The sequence below is a fragment of the Urocampus carinirostris genome, chromosome 11, assembly GCF_059441175.1.
Source record: "Urocampus carinirostris isolate Australia breed hairy pipefish chromosome 11, RoL_Ucar_1.0, whole genome shotgun sequence".
In the NCBI taxonomy this organism is placed as follows: Eukaryota; Metazoa; Chordata; class Actinopteri; order Syngnathiformes; family Syngnathidae; genus Urocampus; species Urocampus carinirostris.
In genome coordinates this window covers 38,215,218-38,240,293 of record NC_142359.1, presented here as the reverse complement: position 1 = coordinate 38,240,293, position 25,076 = coordinate 38,215,218, and the positions used below count along the sequence as shown (strand labels likewise).

At 38.0% G+C, this 25,076-nt stretch overlaps 1 protein-coding gene across 18 annotated transcripts in view; it reads left to right on the top strand.

Moving 5' to 3' along the window:
• Nucleotides 1-24,638, top strand: part of osbpl8 (oxysterol binding protein-like 8) — a 65,622-nt gene extending 40,984 nt beyond the window's left edge. For 13 of the 18 annotated variants that reach the window (XM_088347327.1, XM_088347326.1, XM_088347342.1 and 10 more), the window contains 20 exons: nucleotides 2,558-2,634; nucleotides 3,090-3,170; nucleotides 4,269-4,370; nucleotides 4,517-4,720; nucleotides 5,727-5,811; nucleotides 7,255-7,417; nucleotides 8,600-8,825; nucleotides 10,049-10,233; nucleotides 10,336-10,417; nucleotides 10,503-10,601; nucleotides 10,780-10,876; nucleotides 10,940-11,038; nucleotides 13,430-13,527; nucleotides 13,713-13,802; nucleotides 13,899-14,035; nucleotides 14,103-14,288; nucleotides 15,058-15,211; nucleotides 17,047-17,149; nucleotides 21,257-21,362; nucleotides 21,435-24,638. In XM_088347327.1, the coding sequence (XP_088203453.1) occupies nucleotides 2,558-2,634; nucleotides 3,090-3,170; nucleotides 4,269-4,370; nucleotides 4,517-4,720; nucleotides 5,727-5,811; nucleotides 7,255-7,417; nucleotides 8,600-8,825; nucleotides 10,049-10,233; nucleotides 10,336-10,417; nucleotides 10,503-10,601; nucleotides 10,780-10,876; nucleotides 10,940-11,038; nucleotides 13,430-13,527; nucleotides 13,713-13,802; nucleotides 13,899-14,035; nucleotides 14,103-14,288; nucleotides 15,058-15,211; nucleotides 17,047-17,149; nucleotides 21,257-21,362; nucleotides 21,435-21,564 (2,504 nt within the window). In that variant the 3' untranslated portion in view covers nucleotides 21,565-24,638. The remainder of the gene's footprint in view (nucleotides 1-2,557; nucleotides 2,635-3,089; nucleotides 3,171-4,268; nucleotides 4,371-4,516; nucleotides 4,721-5,726; nucleotides 5,812-7,254; nucleotides 7,418-8,599; nucleotides 8,826-10,048; nucleotides 10,234-10,335; nucleotides 10,418-10,502; nucleotides 10,602-10,779; nucleotides 10,877-10,939; nucleotides 11,039-13,429; nucleotides 13,528-13,712; nucleotides 13,803-13,898; nucleotides 14,036-14,102; nucleotides 14,289-15,057; nucleotides 15,212-17,046; nucleotides 17,150-21,256; nucleotides 21,363-21,434) is intronic. The other 5 variants (XM_088347329.1, XM_088347328.1, XM_088347334.1 and 2 more) reach the window with 3 other exon arrangements.
• Nucleotides 24,639-25,076: the final 438 nt, after the last annotated feature.

Below are 25,076 nucleotides of genomic sequence, written 5' to 3'. Positions count from 1 at the left end.
TTTTTTTTGTTTTTTTGGGGGGGAGATAGAAAATATTTCTGCTTATTTGAAAGTATTAGTTTCTTATTTATGTTTATTTATTTATTTATTTATTTATAAATCACATTTTTGGGGTCGAATTGAAACAAATGTTTTTAATTATAGTACATCAACAATTCTTAAAGTTACCAAATTTCAAGAATTACTTTTCTTCTTTAACCAGAAACTGGGAGAAATTTTATAAATGAAACATTTTACATTTACAAATATAACATCTTAAATTACACTTAAAAATGTTGTTGAGAAAAGGTTTATTTTAAATTTTACAACAACAAAAATAAATAGAACATTTTGAAAATTAATACTTAGAAATGGGCATTCATACATCCCAATATGTACAATGAAAATAATTCAAAATATTGAATGAAATTACATTAAAAAGTATTGTTTAAAACCGTTTCATATTTTACATTTTACAAAAAATGTTTAAATGTATAGAAAATTGAGAAAAATTATCCTTTAAAATGGGAAAGATTATCTCCCAAAGAGACAAGGTTTTTTGGAGTGATAGCACAAATATTCTTTTGTACTTTATTGCTTTTCAATGGCATCCTTATTAAACAAAGCCAAAATCGCTTTGAGCTGTTCATTCCACAAACAGAGGCTTTGAACTAATTTCCTCTTGAATAAAGTATCACTTTTTTCACTTTGACACCGGTCAAAACAATAATGAGGCAGTTGGTAAAATCCCTCACAGGCCAAAGTGCAAGCCTAAAAAGCTGTCCATTTTCTTTCTGCACTGTCAGGCTGTGATGCTAAAATGAAAAAAAATCTTGGTTTGTGTGCAATGTCAACAGAATTCCTGTTTTTCAACTGGGCATGATTTTACCCTGAAAATAAGTACAATTGAAATCTCCCCAGAGAAGATACAAGAGCACTCGAGAATGCGACCTTATCTGAACCGTCTGCTGTCTCGCAGTTATCTCATTGAAAAAGAAAAATGCGAGTAAACTAAAAGACAGCCAACCGTGCGTCCGAAAATATCAATGTTGTGGCTTTGATTGCAAATTTATGCCTTTTTTGCACAATTGCAAACTTGCCCTCTTATGCCTAAATGTGTACTTTTAAAATATGAAAGCCAATTCCACACTTGAACTTGAGGTCTTGTTTACCACCAGAGATGGTCATTGCGTTGGGTGACTACAGGTGGTCTAGCTGTGACTGCAAGTGGTCTAGCCGAGAGTGAATTCATTAGAAATAACAATGTTGATTTGAATAATAAGCAAAAATACACAAACAAACATATTTAACAGTATATGCAATTTTTTAATTATTTGTTTATTTGTGTATAACGTGCACCCATGTACAACAAACCCCTATTTTTTCATTTAAAATAAGTATACTTATTTTTCAAAATGATGTATTAACATCATAAACTATGAACACAATACCAACATAAACGTACAATGTATTTATTCAATGTCCTTTGAAGACCAATTCATCATCACGTACAGAGAGGAGTTTTTTTTTTTTTTTTTTTTTTTTTTTTTTTTTTTAATCTTCTAGGAAAACTTTTGTTTTCTCAATTCTCTAACATTTGTCGCCGTAAATAAAAATAGTGTGATAACAAGATAAAAGTAAATGCATTTTTGTATGTCATCTAAATTACTATTGGTGTAGTCACTATTTTTTGGGATTTAGCCGCTCTCACTCCAGCTTCCTAGGTTCAATTCCCATTGCAACCAATGTTTTGCCATTGTGGTTAGCGATATTTTGTATCAATCATTGCACAAACACAGAAAGATCATACTTTAAAATATCATGTTTAACATGCAACCAAACTTTTAGTTAAAAAAAATGTGTGTTATACAAAAATAAAAGTGGTACTCGTAGGTAAAAAAAGAAGTATAATTTATTTTTAAATGAGGCTACCTGGAGGGAGCTGACGTGATTGTCTGCCATCTTGCTCCTACAGTAAAAAAACAAAAACCTTGTGAAAGGCGGGACAAATTGGTGCGCTTTAGTCACTCTGAGTCCCTGTAGTTTTTTGCTTTTCTGTGTGCTTTGTAGCACTCCTTTTCAGTTGCACTAGACAATACAGTGACATCTAGTGGTTAAATATTATGTAGTGCCGCTTTAAAGTCATTTTTGGGTGGGAATATTTCATGCACTTGTGATATTGCTATTCACAACTAGTTATGAGGTTTTAAAAAAATATATTAATAAGAGTTATGTGTCAAATTATGTGGTTTACATCAGTCACACCGAATCACTGATTCTTTTGCTCTTGACAATTTTATTACAAGAAAAAATTGATCATTTCTTTTTTTGTGTGTGTGGGTGTGCGTGTAAAAAAAAACATATTTATACATCGCGATGTACATAGTACTGTAAAGTTTAGTTTTTTTTTTTTTATAGAAAATACTACTTTTTGTACTTTTTTGATGTAAAAAGTAACTTCTTTTGCTATGTCTCATTTTGTAAAATTATTTTTGGGGGATTTTGAAATACAAATATAATTGCTTTAGACAAGCATGATTTTGTGTTGATTAATTTTGTGTTGTGTGTCATTTTTTAGTAGGTTTCGAGAGAGGGAAGGAGGACCTTTTGTCGTTACCTCTGAAAGAGGACTCCCTTTCGATATCCAAGAGCAAGGTGCAATGGACAAACTTTACTAGCTGAAAGTGTTTCTCTATGGATATTTTTGCAACTTTCCTTCCTGATTTTGGCTTTTGCTCCTTTTGCGTAACTAACTGGCGAAATAATTTCCTTGTTCAAGCCTGATTATATTTTGATGCCTTAATTAAGTCTCCTCCTCTATTGATTTTATCCATTAGATTGGTCGTTTTTGGGAATATAATTTATTTCATTATTTATAGTCAGATTTTTATTATGAGGACCACAGGCAAGCTTGGCCCTAAATTATGCCATTAGTTTACCAATTTAAAGATTGAACTCAAAATGGTAAAGATTGGACTTAATCGCATGGTTATTTCGGGAATAAACTGTGACACATAAATCAGGACGAATAGTAAAAAAGTAAATACAGCCTTCATAATTGATCATCTTATTTGCCATGATTATCCTGTTATTTTTCTTCTTTTTTCCAGTCGGAAACCAAACTGTACAATGGCTCAGACAAGGATATATCAGCGTCTGGAGGGAAGCTCACCAAGAAGGAGTCACTCAAGGTCTAAATCCGCTTACACATTGTTTATCCGGACACACTTAAGACGTGATAACCGTGATTACGCCATTGAAGAAATGCATTAGGGCTATTTTTTTTCTAAATACAAAAAAGGATTTACTCGATATCATCTGTCAGGTTTATTTTAAGAATTACTCTTATTGAAATGAGAAAAATATATGAGCAAAATTAATGTCGGTTGATGCATTGAATCATCTTGCTCTTTTCATTTAACTTTTTAAATCATTCGTTCCCTTCGAATGGGAAGTGCGGGTGCCAGCCATCTTTTGCCATTTTGACTCATTTTTGAAGGCCTACAGAAAATTTTGGGCTGTGGCTATAAAGGCATAGGACATATTAAAAGAAAGCTTGAACCCTCATCTTTCATTTAAAAGTATGTTTTTAGCTTTTACCATTGTTTGATAAACAACAGTTGAACATTGCTAAGTATTCCTTTCAAAGAAAACTTCTGAGAAAAATAAAACTTTCACTTCAGTGGGTTTTTTTTTTGCATTTGTGATACCTCCAATCTCTGAACAATGATTTCCATAAAAAAACATTTTATTTCAAGAACACCAAACTTATGCATGAACCTTGCAAGAACCTTTCAGCGCTCAATGTTTCCGGTGACATGATCACACAATTTTGGTCACTCGGGGGCAGCCCACACACACTCAATCGCTATATAGAGGAACCGAAGCAACACGAGGAAGTGGGGGCTCCACGCTCTGTGGATAAAGATCTGATCAAAGCTGTTCCTGGCAATTAGTGGTGATTTACCATACTGAAATCATTCACTGAGACTTTATACTTTCTGATCAGCAGCGCGAAAGCGTTTCTTATACTTTTTTAAAAATAAAACAACAACAAAAATATTTTTACGTTTTGGCTCTCAGGGACAATGCTTCTCAAAATGTATTTATGCTTTATGGCACTGAATAAGTTACATGTTATTTTTTTTAATTAATTGAAAAACAAATACATTATCCTAAAAAGAGTTAAATTATAAAAGGAATTTGCCAGGACGTTTTTTTGTTTTTTTTGGGGGGGCGGATGGAGAGTGTAGTCTATTAAAGCACTAAGTGTTTGAATTTGTCTCTAGGTCCAAAAGAAGAATTATAGGGAAGAGAAGAAAAGAGCTACAAAAGAGCTGCTCAGTACCATCACAGATCCATCTGTCATTGTCATGGCTGACTGGCTAAAGGTAAACAAGCAGACTTTTAAATTTTATGATGAAGTAAGAGGCATTGTTGGCACGAAACAATAAAGGTACATTGAAGTTCAGTGACACTTTGTTGGGAACTATAGTAGTACAAAAAGACCACATTAATGTGTACCCATCACCTGCAGATCCGAGGAACCCTAAAGAGTTGGACCAAGCTATGGTGCGTGTTGAAACCGGGCGTCCTCCTGATTTACAAGACTCACAAGAATGGCCAGTGGGTGGGAACGGTGCTGCTCAACGCCTGCGAGCTCATTGAGCGACCTTCCAAGAAGGACGGCTTCTGCTTCAAGCTCTTCCACCCCCTGGAGCAGTCCATCTGGGCTGTCAAGGTCATCAGCTAACATCACACACAAAAATATAATGCAGCACCTAAAAAAACATGTTTGTTTTTTTTGTTTTTGTTTTTGTTTTTTAATGGACAATTTATAAAGCTGCTTATCTCATTAATTTAGCATTGCTAAAATGGATCTTTGGCGTCTGTGGCCATCTATAGGGGTCTAGCTTAAATGGATCTTTGCCGCGTACAGCCATCCATATCAGACTTGCGAAACAGATCTTTCACTCTATCGCTGTCTATGGAAGCCTAGATACAGTTATATAGATCTTTGACATCTATAGCAGTCTAGCTCAAATAGATCTTTGCCGTCTATAGCAGCATAGCTAACTGGATCTTCAACTTATAGAACTTTTTATAGCAGCATTGCAAAAACGGATTTTTGACAACAAAAGCTGTCAATAGCATCCTGGATCAAATTTATCTTTGACGTCTAAAGACGTACATGGCATCCCAACTTAAATTGATCTTTGATATCTATGGCAGCGGAATAGTCAAAAGGATGATGAATAACACGCATGACATATTTTGAATCATGTATTTTTAAACGAGCAAAAAAAAATTTTTTTTTATTTTTTTTTATTATTATTCTAGGACTTCATATTATTTTGGTAGTTTTAAATTCAGATTTCACTGTAGCAGTTTCTATTTTTAAGAGGTAGGATTATTTAGTTGAATTTGAACTCTCAGGTTGCTTTGTGATACCAACGAAGCTTTTAGCTAAAATCCCAAATGATCCTTTCAACGCTCTGAAGCATGATATAGGATGAGGCCATAAAGCCATCCTGGATTATTGAATTGTCATAATGGAAGGATAAGAATAAAGGGAGCAGTTTCAAATGCAAATAATCCAAAAGACAATCCTTTGTTTTCCTTTGAAAAGCAATGTATATATTAAGAGAAAAGCATCCAATTCTTTCCAATTGTGTTTCTCCATTATTTATCAAAGCTCTTCTTGGCCCGTTTTTTTCCGTCTATTTAAATAACTGTAATCCTTCCAGGGTCCTAAAGGAGAAGCCGTGGGCTCCATCACTCAGCCGTTACCCAGCAGTCACCTCATCTTCCGTGCTGGTTCAGAGTCTGACGGTGGGTGACTCCATAACCTTCCCTCTACTTCGGTTTTGAATTGAATTGAATAAAATTGTCTTTATTTTCATTGGTAACAACTTAGGTAACATTATTTACAGCGAGATTTGACACACTATTATAAAATACTTTAAATAAACATTTTACGAATGGCATATGGCACTTATCAATTTTTTTTAGTTTCCTTCTCTAGTTACTCATGTTAGCCTGCTGTCCGTTATTATTAACTGCTCCTGCTTCATCTGTCAGTGTCTCCCACCTTCAACAGATCTCCAGAGACTACCTCTCATGAAAGCAAACATCGCTGAGTTCTGTGATCTAGGGTCCTAAACGCTTGACAAATTCAATGTTTTACTGACCTTTTTTGTTGCTTCTACCACTAGCTGCTAAAGTTAGCCACTTACACCAGCTCTGACCAACTTCAGCTTTTTAGTTCCTTTCAGCTGCCCTATCCAGCTTGCTTAGTCGTTTGTTGTCTCTTGTTGGAAGTTAACACCAGCTGTTTTAAATTTATCCTTGCTTATAAAAGAAAATCTGGAAGTAGGCCATCAAATTTGCCAAGTGGTAACCTTCAGTTTTCCATAGTGCTTCTTCCAATGTTTCAACTCCATTCTAAGCTATAACAATTTGTTGTGTTGAATTATTACACTTACTTCCACACACTTTAACTATAGCCCTTTAACTACAGCTAGGAAAAATAAACACAATGAGATTATTTTTTTAAAGGAATTTTAAAAAATGGGGAAAAAAACAGGGAAAAAGAAGAAAAAGTGTGTGTTGCATTCAAATAATTTCCAATTTTACCAAGTCAATCTTGTTGCCAACATTGTACTTCCACTAAAAAATGTGATTAAATATAGTTCTGTATCGTGCAACTGACTAAATAAGCCCCCAAAAAATGTTAGTATTATGCGACAAAAGATACCAGGATAAAAAAGAAATGTAAAAACAAATGACGTTTGTAGGCCCTGCAACCTTTGCAATCGTGCATTAGTCAATTCATTCAAAAGTGAAAAATAATTTTGCATTGCCGGAAACTCAGCAAAATGTAACATGATGTCAAGTTTTGGACATGTATGATAAGGATTTAGTTGCCACACTTGGGGTTGCTGTTGCTCACTGTTGTTTCAAGCGTTGGTCACCGACTTTGTGTGAACGCTCAGACCTGTGGAAAATTAGAGGGAACATTGGTCTCTACCCGATGTGCGAAAATGAACAAACGTTTTCACACATTATGTAACTGTCCTCAGTGCTGAAACAAGCAACAAGTCTTTGCCGAGGGACTAAAACATGTGAAAATGTCTGTTGTCAAGCTATGTATCTGTTAAATCAATTCATTTTTCAGTTTTTACAGCACTTTTAAATTCAGTTGCTGGGAAGATCCGCAGTCAAGATTTTTATTGTTGTTTTTTTGTGTTTTTTTTTGTGTGTGTGTGTTTTTAGGGCGTTGTTGGATGGATGCCCTGGAGCTGGCTCTAAAGTGTTCTAGTCTTTTAAAAAGAACCATGATTCGTGAGGGCAAGGATGACATTAGCACGGTGGCATCTGGAGAACATTCCCTCAATTTCTACAGCCTCCTACGAGCACACAACATGCAGGGATTGCAGTAGGTCCAAAGTCACATCTCCATTCAGGCTTGGAAGATTGAAATGTTCGCCGGCTAATACGTGACAATGACATTATACTGGCCTATGTTGTAATTGCATCAGTAACCACTAGAGTGATGCAATGACAGCAGCATTATTGTGCAAAAATAAAGGGCTTAAGATGTCAATCATTAAGTCTGGCTTCTCTATCGCCGTTTTTTTTAACCCTTTGAGGATTTGCAGAGCATGCACTTACTTTTATCCAAGTAATTATTTAAATAAAGACCATGCTTACCAAACTATCAGTTCAACTCTAAATCACTAAATCTAAAGAAATTTTCATCCTCTGTTTTATAGTAGGTGCCCCTCTTGCGCTTTCCGCCGTTACATTGCTTACGTCAGACGTGATTCTGCTTGTTGCCAATAACGTACAAGCTTTACAAACTTTCTGCCTTTCTTCCAAATATTTAAGTTTTTGCAGCTTGTAATCTGCAGAATATGATTTTCTTTTTGGTGCCATTTTGTCAGTTTCACCTTCACTTTCGTCTGCTGCACTTTGCCGAAATGCGCTCTTCGGCGCCAAACTGTTCATTTCAGAGAAGTGCACACTTGATTTGAGGGACTAAGCACCAAGTAAACCCCAAGCTGCATACTTCAACCGAAACGCACACTTTGACGCTGAAGTATACACAGCCGAAGTAAAGCTTCATGATATTTTCGTGGTTAAGTAAGGCTTAGGGTTTACTTAGGCTCGGTATATCAAATTTAGTGTATATCAAATCTAGTTAATCCTTCGGGTTTGGGCAGGTTTTGGTTTATGTACCCGTGACTTAAGTCCGCACGAGCAGGATTTTTTAAAATCCCGATCTTATCTCTACCTGTGATTTATATATTTATGTACAAGATATTTTAATCTCACGATATTGTGTGCTTGTTTAGGGCTCTGGGGATTAAACTGTCTCTTAGCATGTTAGTATTTTTTTAAGGGACCTGTAGTGGCTGCCAGAGCGCGGCTGATCAAAGAGCTAGAGGCAGAGGGGAGAGGAGTCCCTAATAGTGTTGACTGTCCTTCATACTAGACTGTTTTAATGATTCTCTGTAAGGTATGCTTAAAGCATACCACACTGCCACACCAGTATGCCAGTATGCTTTCCACTGTGGCTCTGTTAAAGGACACCACTAAAAGAGATTTATTTGTCCAGGTTTACCGACGGCGACCATTTGAAAGACCAGGACATGTACTCCGACAAGTCCGACCGAGAGGGGGAGCAGGACCACGAAGAGTCTGATCCAGAAGGACTAGAGAAGAGTGAGGACAGTGACAGCGACACATCGGAACGCCAGGAGGACTCGTACGTTGACATGGACCCCAACGAGCATGTGCGGGAGACGTCCTACCTGGAGCAATCTCATGAAGAACTAGGAGAGGTATCCACTTTTCAAATTTAATTGTCATTGTGCAACTCAACAGCTAATTAGTTAACCTCAAGATGAATATGCATTGGTACATATGCGGTTCACTTTTCACAATCTCGCTACTTCACTGATTTGCATCATGAATTATGTTCGGCATTCTCACTGGCTGAACAGTCTTTTCGCTTCTTTTCTACCTGTCAGTGTATAATGTTGAAGTAATATATACACGAAAATAAAACAGCTTGCCATGAAAAGGGGTTGTCTTTCGCTTTTAATGTAAAATACTGTACAGTAGAGCCACAGGATATGACTTGATTCTGTTATGAGTTGGGAATCACAAAGTGAGATTGCCATATAGGGGTGATTGAAACGTATGGTAGTGTATTAACAAACGTGTTCCAAACCCCCATGACCAAAGAGGAAATTATAAAATAGTAAAATAGTATTTTGTTAGTACTACTAAAGTGTAATATACATGTACCGGTGTGTGATTACATGACATCATAGATGAATGAGCATGTAAAAGAAAAGTGAAATTTCATTTAAATTCTGTGTGATCTAACTTAAGCCAGTTAGTTGACTGGCATAGCAGGTGGATGCAAAGGGGGAAGGAGACAGTGGATTGAAATTCAAACAGATTTTAAAACTTCAACATTCAAGAATTTCTATTACCTTAGAAAATCTTGCTTTATTGCCTTCTTATTCTTAATGATATTCCTGATCATCGAATTGTTAGTCTTTATAGGATAGCCATTTGGGTGCCTCCATTACATTTCTTTACAATTGTAAGCTGTTTCCTTGATTATAATGATTTTTCTTTTCCCTTTTGCATCACTACAGACCTTGGGGCCCATACCTAATAAGTACAGTACAAAAAATACAGAATTGTAACGTGCCAAGTCTTTACGAAGAACAGAGGATTCTGAACTGGATTGAGAAAAAGGCATGTTGGGGGGTAGTTTTGTCAATATCGAATTGGTATTTCCATGATGTCATGACGCAAACTCAGAACAGACAAGCATTTTATATGACGTCGGCCATATGCAGATAGGACACAGTTTAGTCAAGTTTTTATGCACGCAAAATAGTTTGTTGTTGATATTGTACAGAGGGGAAAATGCCGTATATAGGAGCTGAAAAATGTCATATTCCACACCAAAAAGTGAAAATGTCATAAAACAGTACGTCATATTTGAGGGTTCTAATGTATGAAAATTTAATAATCACTTCTGCAGGCAGGTGAGGCTGCCCAGACGGAAACGGTTTCTGAGGAGAACAAGTCCCTGATTTGGACTCTGCTAAAACAAGTGCGGCCAGGAATGGACCTGTCCAAGGTGGTCCTGCCCACGTTTATCCTGGAGCCAAGGTCCTTCCTAGATAAACTCTCAGACTACTACTACCATGCTGACTTCCTCTCTGAGTAAGAACTTCTTATCCAATACAGATTGTGCCCCAGCCAGTATCCTCTGTATCTGATGAGATTGTATTTTACAGTATTATTTTGATTAACTTTCTTAATCAGGGCGGCCGTGGAAGAGAATGCCTATGACCGGATGAAGAAAGTAGTCAAGTGGTACATCTCTGGGTTCTATAAAAAGCCAAAGGTAAAGCTGTGGAGTGCATTCACCCCTCTTCTATTGAGATTAAAATTAGTAGAATGGTTGTGCTAATGTCCTTCTGAACTGGTAGGGCTTAAAGAAGCCTTACAATCCCCTTATTGGCGAGACCTACCGCTGCATGTGGCTTCACCAAAAGACCAACAGCAAGACCTTCTACATTGCAGAACAGGTGATATCCCCATAGAAACTGAATTCTGCAAGAACTTTGTGTCTGCCTGTAGTGCATTAGGAGTTCAAGCCAAAAAATAAAAAAATGATCACCTGAATCAATGTTTTACGACCAATTATTGAAACATTAACTTTATAAAGTTCTTTACTCATGATTTTCCCTCCATTTCATTTTTTAGGTATCTCATCATCCCCCTGTGTCGGCCTTTTATGTCAGCAACAGAAAAGATGGATTCTGCCTCAGCGGAAGCATTCTCGCCAAGTCCAAGTTTTATGGTAAATGCTTGAGAAACATTAGTTTTGAGGAAAACATTGCTAACATGACTTTTTGCTTTATAGGAAATTCCTTGTCGGCTATACTAGATGGAGAGGCGAGATTGACATTCCTTAACCGGGGAGAGGATTATGTTATGAATATGCCTTACGCTCACTGTAAAGGTTTGTATTTATTTTCATTTTTGCTGCATTTTCGTTGCTGTTATTTGTATTGCTGTTATTGTGAGGTTGGTTAACAGCTGCCACCTGCTATTAGCTGCCTCCTGTTTGCTTGTATTTTTTTCCATTTATTTAGGCTTCAGCCGATTCTAACAATCCACGCAAACTTTTTGAGTAAACAAATAACTCCAAAAACAATAATTGTTGTTCATCTTTTTTCTGGCTTAGTTAAAGTTTAGCTGTATTTTAAATTTAGTTACCGTAAATTCCGGACTATAAGCCGCTACTTTTTTCCCAAACTTTCAACCCTGCGGCTTATTCAGTGAGGCGGCCAATTTATGTAATTTTTCTAACGACCGCCAGCGGCGCTCGAGTACGAAAGGTAAGATTTCGACTGCAACTTCTTAGCTTGTGCACAAATTAAATTAGCGTAGACATATCCTCATCATGCAAATTGCAAAAATATAGGCACATGACGCAACTTTCAAGTTAAACGCAATCGACCTGTCCGATATAGAAGGGAACAGAGCTACCGCACGTAATCTTTACTTTGCTAGCGTGATGCTAGCGTGTTTTTGAATAAGGGAGTGTGGGACAACATCTATATGACATAGTCTCTTTCCCACACTGAAGAAAGACGATTTTGATGTCGTCGGTTATAAGGAGAAAGATAAGGAAGGTTTACCGTGCTTATTACAAGCACGGTATGTTTTTTTTAACAGAGCTGTTTACTGTGTTGAGAGCGTGTTCCTAGTAGCGTTTTGCTACCCTTCACAGGCACGGTTTGGGATGAAAGTTATAATATTATTATTAAAGCTCTGAAAACTCGGTGTACCGTCTTTCTTTGTAAATATGTGTAAGCATGTATAATATGTATTTGCAACTGTATATTTTTGTAATGTATTTATTTTAGAAACTTATTCTGATATGTTTTGTACGAGCAAATGAGAAAGAAGGGCCGGGTCAAACGCGGGATGACGGGAAGTGGAGTAAAAGTGAGACGTGTTTGTGGACGCGGCCGACAATAGTGAATATATTTTTTTCCCACCCTTACCTTTGGAAATATACTTTTTTCCTTGGATTTCTTTCAACGGGCACCCGGACTCTGCAGGTCTGCATTAAATTTTAAGTACCGATATCATTTTCCGTTCAATTTGTCGGCTGTGTTTTTCGGATTCTATCAGGTATGGATTAATTTCGTGTTTGAATTGCAATTTTTCAATGTGGGCGCATGCGGCTAATATACAGGTGCGGCTTGTGTATGTACAAAATCGGTTGTTCTCCCGAAATGTGGTGGGTGCGGCTTATAATCAGGTGCGCTCTATAGTCCGGAATTTACGGTAGATTGAGTGGTCGGAGGTTAATTTTACTTAAGCTGGGCGGAGTTTGATACTGTATTTGAGATGTTAAACTGAAATAATAACATTCAGAGTAAATTCCTTTTTTTTCTGGTACTTTCTTTTTCCGTAGTGCAGTGGTTAGCTCATTTGCCTAACACGCAAAGGTGCCCGGTTCGAGACCGGTTGGAAACATGTTAGCCTGGAAAGAGATAGGCGCCACCAGGCTGTACTTGCTTAAGACACAGCACAGGAAACGGTACCCCTACGAACCTGGTGGTTAAATGATCCAACCATTGTCTTTTTTACGGACCCGATCAATGGCATAAATGATGCAAAATAGATATTTTCAGAAATACTTCAAAAATATGGGCCCAAAATTGGTCTATGTAATTATCCATTTCAATTGAAAACCACTTCTATGGACCCAAACATTTGAATACAAGTCATTAATCTTCTTTTAGATATGTTGCGGAATGAATTTGTTAAATGGTCATATCAATTTTAACAGGCTCCAGTAACAACTAATGTACACTGCATCCGGTCCGGTGGAAGCTTTTTATTTCATCGTGATGCTGCATGCGGACTTTTATGTAGCTATATAAAATTAGATGATGCCGACAGTAAGTCAGACGTCAAAAATAAAGTCGTTTTCAAAACTAGTTAACTGCATGTGACATTTAAAAGACAAATAGGAACCCCCAAAAAATTAAACTGCCGAAGACTGCATCATTACGTACTTAACTGTGGTAGATGAGGCAAATTCACTGAAATAAAATCCACTAAGCGTATCTTGGAACGAGTAGAAAGCTATAGTTTACAAGTAGCGTGAACGCAAAAGCCTTTTAGTTTATTTATATTTTTTTAAAAGGAGCAAATCATCCTAGCAGGGTGAAATAAATGTAACTGGGGAAACTAACTGAAAAAAATGCATGACAAAGCTCGCACAAATTATTTTACTTGTGCGTCCCTAATAATAGGGTGTCAATTGTTTTTTTAAATTTTGTTTGATATTATTATTGTACATAATTATATCTTTAAAATATTTATCTGCTAGGCATCCTGTATGGAACCATGACTCTAGAGCTCGGTGGTCAGATCACTATTGCTTGTGAGAAGACAGGCTACAGTTCACAGTTGGAATTCAAACTCAAGGTCAGACAAAATTTTTCATTGTGAATTTTGTCCTGCTCTGAACCTTCTCTCATATCACCATTGCATGGCATTCTTTTTGAAATATAATTATACATTTATTTTAAATTTATTGTAAAAGATACTTGGACATCAAGCAATTATGGTATTGGACTTGTTCATTAATTCGTATGCCCTTTGATTTGCAGCCCTTTCTGGGAAGCAGCGACAGTGTAAACCAAATCTCGGGAAAGATTAAGCTGGGGAAGGAAGTGCTGGCGACTCTTGAAGGACACTGGGTGAAATATTAAACTGTGAAAGAGTCTGAGCAAATATTTTTTGTGGATTAAAGCTTCACAACCTGTAGTCCTAATCGTGATGGTGGCCTCCTTTAGGACAGCGAGATCTTCATCAACGACAAGAAAACAGGAACGATGGACACTTTCTGGAACCCGACACCAGACCTGAGGCAGAGCCGACTTACACGCTGCACCGTTCCGCCAGAGGAGCAGGGCGACTTTGAATCAGAGAGGTGGGCTTTTTCTCACAGCTTTGTTTCGTCTTTCTGCATCAATTACATCATCTCCTGACGTTTGTAGACTTTGGCAGAATGTGACAAGGGCCATCAACAGCAAGGACCAGACGGAAGCCACCAACGAGAAGTTCATCCTGGAGGAGAGTCAGAGGAAGTCAGCACGGGAAAGAAAAGCCAAGGGCGAGGAATGGAACTCAGCTCTTTTTGAGCAGGACACAGTCACTGGAGAGTGGCATTATAAATTTGCAGAGTGAGTACAAATGGGGGTTTGTCCACGACCTGTTATTGCTGCATGGACAGATGGATTAGGTTCAATGGGAAAGGTTTTATGGGCAGTGATGTTGTTGACCACAAAAGCATACAGTATAACTAAAGGAAAATGCAAGTCTTAGAAGGAGAGAAGAGTCGTTTGTAAATTACAATTACAATTACAATATTATTTTTGTCATTGATAACAACAAAGTCAACATTGTTTACAGCAAGATTAGGCACGGCACTCCAGGTTAAACACGTAATCAAGGCTGACACGAGAAAAATAAGAAAAAAAGAATGTCAGGATAAATAGTCAAAAATATTTACACTTAAATGAATTGTTTACCTGTTCAAATAAATGAAGGACAAGAACAAGACAAGAAGATCTAGTCTTACCCAGAACATTTATTGTTACACTAAAATTTTTATATGAATTAAAAATTCATGAATGATCATTTGTTAGTTAATTTAAAAAAGGGAAATTATGAATATATGAAATGAAATGTGAAAATATGACATGGAAAGGCATTAGGTTTTATCTCATGACCACAATATTTTTCAGGGTACCAGAGATGAATGTTGGATGATGGAGAAAACAAAGTGGTCCTAAAAGATCTAAATATACCAAAAAGTGTGTGTTATACATGAATAGATATGGTTGATAATATTTTAGCAACATAAATAACTTGTGGCATTTTAATCATTCAGCACAAGATAAGTATTTAAATACATAATATTGAAAACAAAATGTCCCCCCTCATTTGCAGTACAAGGCCGTGGGACCCGCTCAACGACCTGATTCAGTTTGAAAAAGATGGTTGTATCCAGACCAAAGTCCGACACCGCACCCCCATGGTACGTTCTGGCAGTCTTATTAGTCTGAGTAACCAGGGGACGCGGCGGGACAATTGCAAGTGCCAGGTAGGTTGTTTTCTAAATCGTCTTGCCGCCTCAGCTACCATCTAAGCAGCTTCTTTTTTTCTTTTTTCTTTTTTTTTGGGAGGGGGGGATTTATGGCGGCCCTTTTTTTATTCCATCATTGCCCCTTTTTCTTACATTGTTCTTTTGGATGGAGCATGAACATGTGCTGAAACTGCACCGACGTTGTCCTTTCGCGCAGTCGCATTTTTGAGGGAAATTAATTTGATAAAACCCAACACCAAAAACATACATGTCTTCTTGAAAGGCAATTGTAAAAAAAAAAAAAAAGAGAGCACTTGCTGAATAAGTTTGTATGTATATGAACATTACATGATTGACATGCCTGTTAATTTCAGTAACGCCGTGACAGATAAGAGATATTCAAATAACTCTAGCATAAATAACATGCTTACCAGACTATAATTTTAACTCCAAATTACTAAATCCAATAAAAATTATTCATTGAGTCACTGTCACGGTAAACAATCAGCCGCTTCCACCATCCGCTTCTACGTCGCTTACGTCTGACTCATCGCCACCTCCCCTTTCTGCTTTTCACTTTTTTTTATCTTGTAATCTGCAGAATATGATTTTTCTTTTCAGTGAAATTTTTGTTGTTTTCATGAATTAAAAATCTTTTTTTAACAAGTTAAAAATGTTTACGTTGGCAAAATGACGGTATATCTTCTGAACGTCCTTGTCCCGATTACCGGTAGTAAGAAAAGGTAAGGTCTTTTCGCCAAAGTAAATATTTTCAACTTGCTCAAAAGTGCTTCTGATAAAAGGTGTAAATTATCTGTCTTTTACTGTCCTATTACATTTGCCACAAAAATGAGATACCAAGTCATTTTAGTGACGTTTGCCCGAGTGATGTATGCTAGAGGGGCATATGTCAGCACAGCACGGCAAGGTTGAAATTATCAACATAGGTCTAGAGCGCCCCATTGCGGTTTAGTATGACAATAACATGTGAAATGGTACAACCGGTAACAATTCGAAAATAACTTTATATATAAGTCCCACCGAAGTATAAGTCGCACCCTCAGCCGAACTAATAAAAAAAATGTGACTTGTAGTCCAGAAAAAAATGGTACATTTGGTTCGGAGTAAAATTTAGCTCATGCAAATGTTCACTGGTCGTCACAAACTTGGTACATGCGAAGATGATTGTAGTACATGAAAATCCAGAGCAACACTTAGATTGTTAAGGGTTTGGTCCAGAACGTATAGGGCAGTGTCAGCTACAGTTTACAGTCTGGGTGTCGCAACAACAGACGTCGCTAAGGAATCCCATTATTAGGAAGCTCAAAAATAATACATGCTCACTGTAAGGAAACTTTATGACAAAAACCCACAGAACAAACACCCAAAAATACCAGCAAAGCACCCATAGCTATTTGATTGAGTTAGCGGTAGGGGTGGTTTATCAAATCATCAAATGTCACACAGCTAAATAAAATGAGACGAAGAATCAGGTTTCGTCTGGAGAGCGGGTTTAGCGGGGTTGTTGAATTTCGTCTTGAAATATTTGAGGTAGTTCTCTCAAAAAAAAAAAAAAAAAAAAAAAAAAAAAAATTTGCATTCATGGCTTTTTGGGTCAAAAGGTTTCCCGGACCCCTGTTATAAAGTTAGCATTTTGCATCCATCCTGACGCTTTTTCACCCTCATCTGGCTTCTGACATCTCTACTCCAGCAATCATGTTTGTGTGAATTGCATGTGTCCATTTTTTCACCCTGTCATGTTAAAACTCTGTGCGCAATTTATAACTTCAGAAGTATTCTAATGTCTCATCAATCCTGAGCAGTTTTTTTGTGTGTATCATTGATGTGTGTAGGTGACTGTGCCAAAGAGGAAACACAAGAGCGATAAGCCCAAACGTCCAGAAAGTGGCTGCTCTTCACCTGAACTCGCCCGACAAGACTCCTCCGGAAGTGACCGTGAGAACATACTGAATACTAAACAACCCAGAGAACAAAAAAATCCATAATGGGGAAAAAAAAAAAATATATATATATATATATATATATATATATATATATATATATATATATATATATATTTAACAAATTAGAAGACCATCTTCAAGATTAAATACAATTTGTACAAAGAGAAAAAGGGAAAAGAAAATAAACACACACATAAACACATGCAGGGCAGTTGAGTGGTTAGCGGCACAATTCTGAAGTCATGGGGCCAAATCCAGCTACCAGCCTTCCTTTGCACAGTTTGCTTGTTCTCCCCATGATTGTGTGGGATTCCTCCAGGCACTCCGCTTTCCTCCCACATTCCCAAAAAATGCTGGTTAATTGACCAGTCCAAATTGTCCCTAGGCATGAATCAGCAAGTGAGTTGTTTGTCTTTGTGCCCTGCACCTTGCTGGCTACCAGTTTATGGTGTCCCCTGCCCACGGTTGGGATGGGCTCCAGCACTCCTCCGACCCTACTGAGGATAAGCGGTGCAGATAATGGATGGATGGATGAACACATGCACACTTACAGGGAAAATATATAAACAAATTGATCAATTATTTAATCCAAGTAAACTAATAAACACACACACAATGGTTTGAAAATACAGTACAAATACATCTCATCTCATCTCATTAGCCGTACCGCTTATCCTCATTAGGGTCGCGGGGGGGCTGGAGCCCATCCCAGCCATCTCCGGGCAGTGGGCAGGGGACACCCTGAACTGGTTGCCAGCCAATCGCAGGGCACACGGGTACAGACAACTCATTCGCTCATTCACACCTAGGGACAATTTGGACCGGCCAATTCACCTGAAATGCATGTTTTTGGAACGTGGGAGGAAACCGGAGTGCCCGGAGGAAACCCACGCAAGCACGGGGAGAACATACAAACTCCGCACAGGAAGTCTGGAGCTGGATTTGAACCCATAAAATTATTAAATTGTGTTTGATATAAATGAACAATGTAGCCTTGAAAAAGAATTGTTGGAAACTAAGGTTAGGTAGTTGCTTGTAATCCTACAAAAGAGTGCTTAAATTTAGACCACGTAGAATATATCCATCCATCCATTATCTGCACCGTTTATCCTCAGTAGGGTTGGGGGGTTGCTGGAGCCCATCTCAGCCATCTTCGGGCAGTGGGCAGGGGACACCCTGAACTGGTTGCCAGCCAGTTGCAGGGCACACAGAGACAGACAAGTCACTCGCTCATTCACACCCAGGGACAATTTGGACCGGCCAATTAACCTGACATGCATGTTTTTGGAATGTGGGAGGAAACTGGAGTCCCCAGAGGAAACCCACGCAAGCACGTGGAGAACATGCAAACTCTACACAGGAGGTTCGATCTCATGACCTCAGAACTGTGCCGCACGCGCTAACCACTGCGCCGCCGTGCTGCCCACGTAGAATATATATCAATCAAAAATATAATTTTCTATTTCACATGGCAGACAAGATATGCCCTGTTTTACTTTACATTAAGAGAACAGTAAGAAGCCAATATTGTTTATAAAACACCAATTGCTCACTTTCTAAATTTCCAACAAACCTTTTTACTTGTTTTATGTGAGGATGCCAAACCTGTTTAAAAAATTCAGACTTACTAGGCCAGGTCTAATATTCTCAAAATATAACAATAAAGTGATCAAATGGTGGATTTTGAATGACAATTTACTGCAAAATACAAAAAAAAGATAATCAAATTTACCAAATTTCAGGTTTCTTAGTACCGAATACACTCACGTTAGAAGCCTCACAAATTTGCAGGCTCACACAAATTCAACAAAATGAGAGCCACATTAAAGGAGAAATACGATAAAGTAAAAAAGAAAAGTGCTTTCACATGCAACACACCCTGAAAAAGATGCATTGGTGGATAAGGTGCCGGTCTGTACACTCGAAACAGATTCGGCTCACGCAGGTAGCTCCTTCGTGTGTGTAAATCTAATATCTATTTCTGTCTCTCTTGTGTCAGAGATTAAAATTGACGCAATTAGTTTAGTGGTGCATAATGTATACGAAATAAAGTTTTAAATCAAATTGTAAACATGCAAAGTACTCTCATCTTTTGCCATTAATTGGGACCAGAACCACCAGTTAAAAGTGAAAATCCTTGAAGTAGCGTCGCACCATCAATAAAGCTCTCAAGGGTGCAACTTACCTTGCGATGACGTCATTACCAACTAAGGGCCCGGTCACACAGCCGTTTGCTTCTGTATCGCGGCTGAATCACGACCAGAAATTTCTGCCCGTGAAGCAGACGCTGTTGGACGCTTTGAGATCGCGATACAGACGAGATACAGCCGTGCTTTACACGCGGCAGAAAATTCACACGCGGCTGGTCGCGCGAAAAAGTTTTGCGCTGCTCAAAACTTTAGACCACGGGTAACAGCGGGCGGCACACGTGGTACACACGAGGTAATGACGCGGAACGACGTGCTACGGCCGCGACCAGGGCGTGGTTACACGCGGGTAGGACGCGGAATTTTAGAGGGTAATCGTGGGTGGAGCACGGTCATAGCACGTTTGTTCTGCGCCTGTATCGCGGCGTTATCACGTGAATTAGCGTGTGTAACGCGTGTGACGGTCAAACGCCTTTCTCCGGGTATATACAGCGTGATTTGCCGAGCACACGTCAGTTGTGCTCGAGACGTCAAGGGGTGAACATGGATCCCCGTCACCGTAGTGACCTCGTCTTAATCCATTTTTATTTCTTGACATTTCTTTTCATTTCATAACAAGATAATAAAATAAAAATGAAAAACTATTACAATAATAACATATTGGCTTCTTCTTCGGTGCCATAGCTTGAAATCTTTATCTTCACGGGACTGTGTCTTGAGCGGTTATGATTTCTACAGCCCGGCTCTGCAGCTTTTGTACCCGTGGTCCACACGCGGAAAGGACGTGGAACTGACGCGATGAGGAAGCGGAACAGTCGCCGGCGTCTGTTTTGCGGGCATACCACGGATGAACAGCGGGTTGGCCAATTTTGCGCATTTTCTACCGCGGGCAAGCACGGGAAAAAAAAAATCGCAAAATTTTACCCGCGATACAGAAGCAAAAGGCTGTGTGACCGGGCCCCAAGTAGGGTTGTATTTACATTCTGTAGGATCGCGGGGACTAAGAGTATATGACTGTAACAAAATAACAACTATAAATCTAAAAATAGTAACACACAACACATAAATGCAGTTGAATGGATGGCTTTATTGCAGCTCTATAAAAGTAAAACCAAATTGAAAGGCTTCTCCTTTCAGAGTAAGAAAGCAGTTTAGAGTTTTCCTGGCTAGCTGTGCACTAGCATCGCGTGTCTTCGATTTAAGTCTTTGCGATGATTAAAATCGAGTATCTAATGTAGCGATTTCCCACGAGTTGTAGCTCCAGGTCATCCATTTCTTGGTAAATGGATCTGCCGTTGCTGAAATACAGGCTCGGCAGGGGGGAATTAAGTTGTTAGCTTAGCCGTAGCAGTAGGCCAGACCTTCAGCCTCGCTATTGCTTTCTGTCCCAACGCCACCTCAGTCGATTCCCTGACCCGATAACATTCCATGGCGAACCCGCTGGTGATCAGCATTCCTTTGCTCACTTCTGACTTTCATCAGAGTCTAATTTAATTGATGAATTTATTTTCAATGTAGTGAACTGCTAAAAGCCAGCGGCCGCTATCTTTGCCGTGTTTGTTTTGATTCAGAGACGTTGACTGTGCATGCCCACTGCGACTGTTTGACAGCGTACAGCAGCCTATCACAGTAGTGCACGCAGTCACCGCCACCCAATACACGCACAATCTCTCCCGTGCAGCACCTGCTGCGTGCTCTCTCTGACCACCATGAACGATACATTTCATATCAACGACAAGACAATTAAATGTAAAATCTGCAAAGGAGTGAACCAGCGATAACCTAAGCGGGAAGTAGCGAGGGGTTTCCATAAACCTTAGTTTGACTAAATGTTACTGTAATTTTATTACATCTTTTTTCTGTCACTGTAACGAAATGCAATTAATAAAATGTTTGTATCCTGATTACGTAACACCGTTACATGTATTCCATTACTCCCCAACCCTGCCCAGGACACAAAAGCAAACACAACAGCCGTCTTCGGAAGAAGGGGGCAGACCTGTGCGAACTTCAAAACGCTATCGAATCCATCAAGCAAACGCAGCAAGACATCAACAGGTGAGAGCCACCGGGCAACCGTTCTTGCGCGGCAAATAAAACTTTTATTTATTTATTTATTTATTTATTAAGGATAATCAACGTATTGAGGAGTCGAACGGTCATCCGGGCGGAAAGCGCATCCTTCCTGCAGCAGCGGGACTACATGGTCATCATGGCGCTTATCATTCTGGAAGTGCTCATCAACTACATTTTCAAGTAGAAAAGAGACTGACAGCTAAGGCATATGGAAGCCCCAGAGTGCTATAATTCAATTAATAAAACTAACATTCAATTGATAAATATGGCCTTAAACGAACAAAAGACTTTTGAGGTAAAAAGCCTTTCACAAAATATTTTAATTGAAATGGCATCAGAATTGAATCTTACATAGTTTTCATATTTTAATACAGCATACTTACGGAAGCCAATTCAAAATTTTCACTATAATGGAATTTGAAAAGGGCGTTTTGAAATAAAAACACACTTTTTTTCAAAAACAAACAAGATTTTTAAAATAGCCCCTTGGCAAGTAAAATAAATAACATTATTGTGAAAAATAAGCTGCTCTAAAATTTTAAAAATTATATTAAATTCAACCAAAGCTTTTTATTTCAAAAAGCTGTTATAGGTGTCTGAATGTTCATTTTATGGCCTTTGTTATTAATTGAAGGATTGTTTTAAGGCTGTTTTTAGTAAATGAGTGTTTGTTTTTTTAATTGAATTATAGTACTCTTGGGTTTCCATAAAGCACTCAATGTCTGCAAAGCACTTTTTCTCCTCTTCTGCATTAATAGCTTCTACAAAAGGAACTAGTGCAAGTGCAACCGCAACCGAGGATATTTGTTTTGTTTCCCAGATCATTCCAAAATATCGTCAAGATTTGCAGATTTCAAAGAGACTTGCATAAAACGAGCACGGTGATTTTTTGGGGGGATGAGACGAAGAGCCAATAAGACTGTCCATACTGAAAATACTTTTTATGCTAATATTATTCTGCGTCCAAGCTGTAAGAATTTTTTATTTTGTTTTGTTTTTTCAAAAGTGACTGAAAATGTTGGTTTTGATATTATAGATAACAGCTAGGAAAAGTGTGGCCAGCACATGTCTTCTGCGCAAGTGTACTGGAAGCGTCCAAATGTTTCTCAAAAGTCTCTCTCATTTTAGCTTCTAAGCTACAAGGACCACTGCCTATTTTATTTTTTATCTTGTTTGTGTTGACCAAATGGTTCTACAATGTCATTTTAAGTGTTCTTAATCGTGAGAAGCTGGCAAAACAACTGAATGGTAAAAGTTTGGGGAGCTCATTCAAGAACTGGCTTTTTGGATTTAACTCATTTGAAAGTGGTTGAAACATTCCTTTTACGTCTGATACGCTTTTATTATATGAAATTGAGTTGAGCAATTCCTGCCTTAACCTAGATTAGCTCATCTTAGTTTGCATAAAATAACAGGAAAGATGAGTCTAGCTGGTGTAATTTTAATGAAACCATTATCAATCACAGGGGTCAGGAACCTATGGCTCACGAGCCATAAATGGCTTTTTTCATGATTACACCTGGTTTGGAGATAAAATATAACTAAGGCAAATATTGTCTGCATCATATTAACTATCACACATGAGCAGGCAATTTTGCACGAGCAAAGCCGGGACACCAATGAATTAAATAATCGTTCGGTCCAGTATATGTAGGGCATATCTCAACTGCCGTTTACAGTCAGCGTGTCACACCAACAGGAGTAAGGATGGGCAGAGCTTTATACACGGCACGTGCACTCGCTTCTCCCCCTCACCCAGGGGTGTCTGCCCGGAATGTAAATGCGTCCCATATCATTCTCATTTGCAGTATTTTGTGACATTTTTACAAACTAACTTTGGTTGCACCTCGTTTTGAAACCTATTTAGGACAAAAATAATGGTCAAAATGAGCCTCAACACCCCAGCCCTGGTTTATTCCTGGACGCTGGCTATTTCAGCTGAAAATGAAAATCTCCATTCTGATCCCTGTATATATATATACATATATATATATATATATATATATATATATATATATATGTATATATATATACATATATATATATATATATATATATATATATATATATATATATATATATATATATATATATATATATATCAGGCAGTTTCAGTGTTTAGAGGATTAGCTTAGTGTATATATGATTGTGTATAACCTTAGAAAAATTCCTTGCAAAAAGACATTTTTTACATCAACACAGTGTCCAAAAAGTACTGACATTTACATGTGCTGTATTTAAGCTACTCACCATAGCTATTTAAAACAAAAATGTTTATGGCATCTTTCGATCAGTTAAAAAAGTTTAAGGCAGGGATCACAAATACAGAAAAAGAATAGCCCCTTAAACAAATAGTTCATCAGTGATGGGTCCAATGATAACTTAATAATAAAATAGTAATAACATAAAACGTTTTTATTTAATAAATACATATGAAGTTAGTAGCACTTTCCAGTAATCAGTAACTAAAATGTAGCTTTAAGCTTCAAAAAAAAGTTGGTGACCCGGGTTTCAAAGTCCACAGCGGTTCCTTGCGATCCGACTAATCGAGTTCACATGGACCAACTTTCTGTCATGAATTTAAAGCAAAAAAAAAACATTAGGCGCTGTCAAGTGACTATGAAAACAGTTCTATTTTCTTGACAAGAAGATCCAAGCTTTTAAACGCCAATATTCTTAAGTTAACCATCAAACTAAACAGAAAAAAGACATGATTTGTTCAGAAAATGTCAATGCTGATGGGTGGATATTCTTTATCCTCTGGGAAAAAAAAATACTCATATAAGCGAGGTAAGTTATCCCGGCTGGTCCGTGTGCTTACACCCTCCGTTTTGTCGTACCTCACGCATAGCATCGCTCATTAAGTTATCCAGATGTTGGAATGTTGAGAATTACTAGTGCCTTTCAAAAAATAGAATTAAAAAGGATGAAGGTGGAGCCAGGAGTGTTACCGGAATAGAAAAGGTCAGACATAGTTGTGGACGTGCCATAAAAAGCCTTAGTAACCAACCCTACTCTGCATAATGCCCAATTGGGAGGTGTCGCCATAGTAACTGATCCCTTGTCATTAACTGGTAGAATTTTTTTTTTATGTTTCCCTCAGATTTTCGAATGTTGTCTGTTTTTAATGATGTCGCTATACCTAGTCCGGCCATTCCCGATGTGTATGGACTTTGTTCAAGACGCTCATAATAGCATTGTGCACTTCTATGCTCACATGTAATATACCACAAAAGAATAAAAATATAAATTATGTAATGATGATGTCCTGTGTGAGTTTGTCTCAGACAATTTTCTTGACAGATTTTATTTCAGTAAAGGTTTTTGGGAATAAATTAAAATTCTTTATATCCCATTATATGTTTGTTTTCACATATTTTTGCAATGAACACAGAAGTATTTACAATAACAGTTTACAATTAACCGATTATTACTTTTCAAAATAGATTTGGATTCGTATTTCCCAAACTTTGTTAACAGTATGACTTCACGTACCCTGTGTACGTGACTCAAGTACATCCATGGATTAGCTGCACCGCTTATCCGCAGTTGGGTCGCGGGGGTGTTGGAGCCCATCCCAGCTATCTTCGGGCAGGAGACACAATTAACTGGTTGCTAGCCAGTCGCAGTGCACAACTCCCTCGCACAGTCACACTTAGGGACAATTTGGACAGGTCAATTAACCCTTTTAGAATG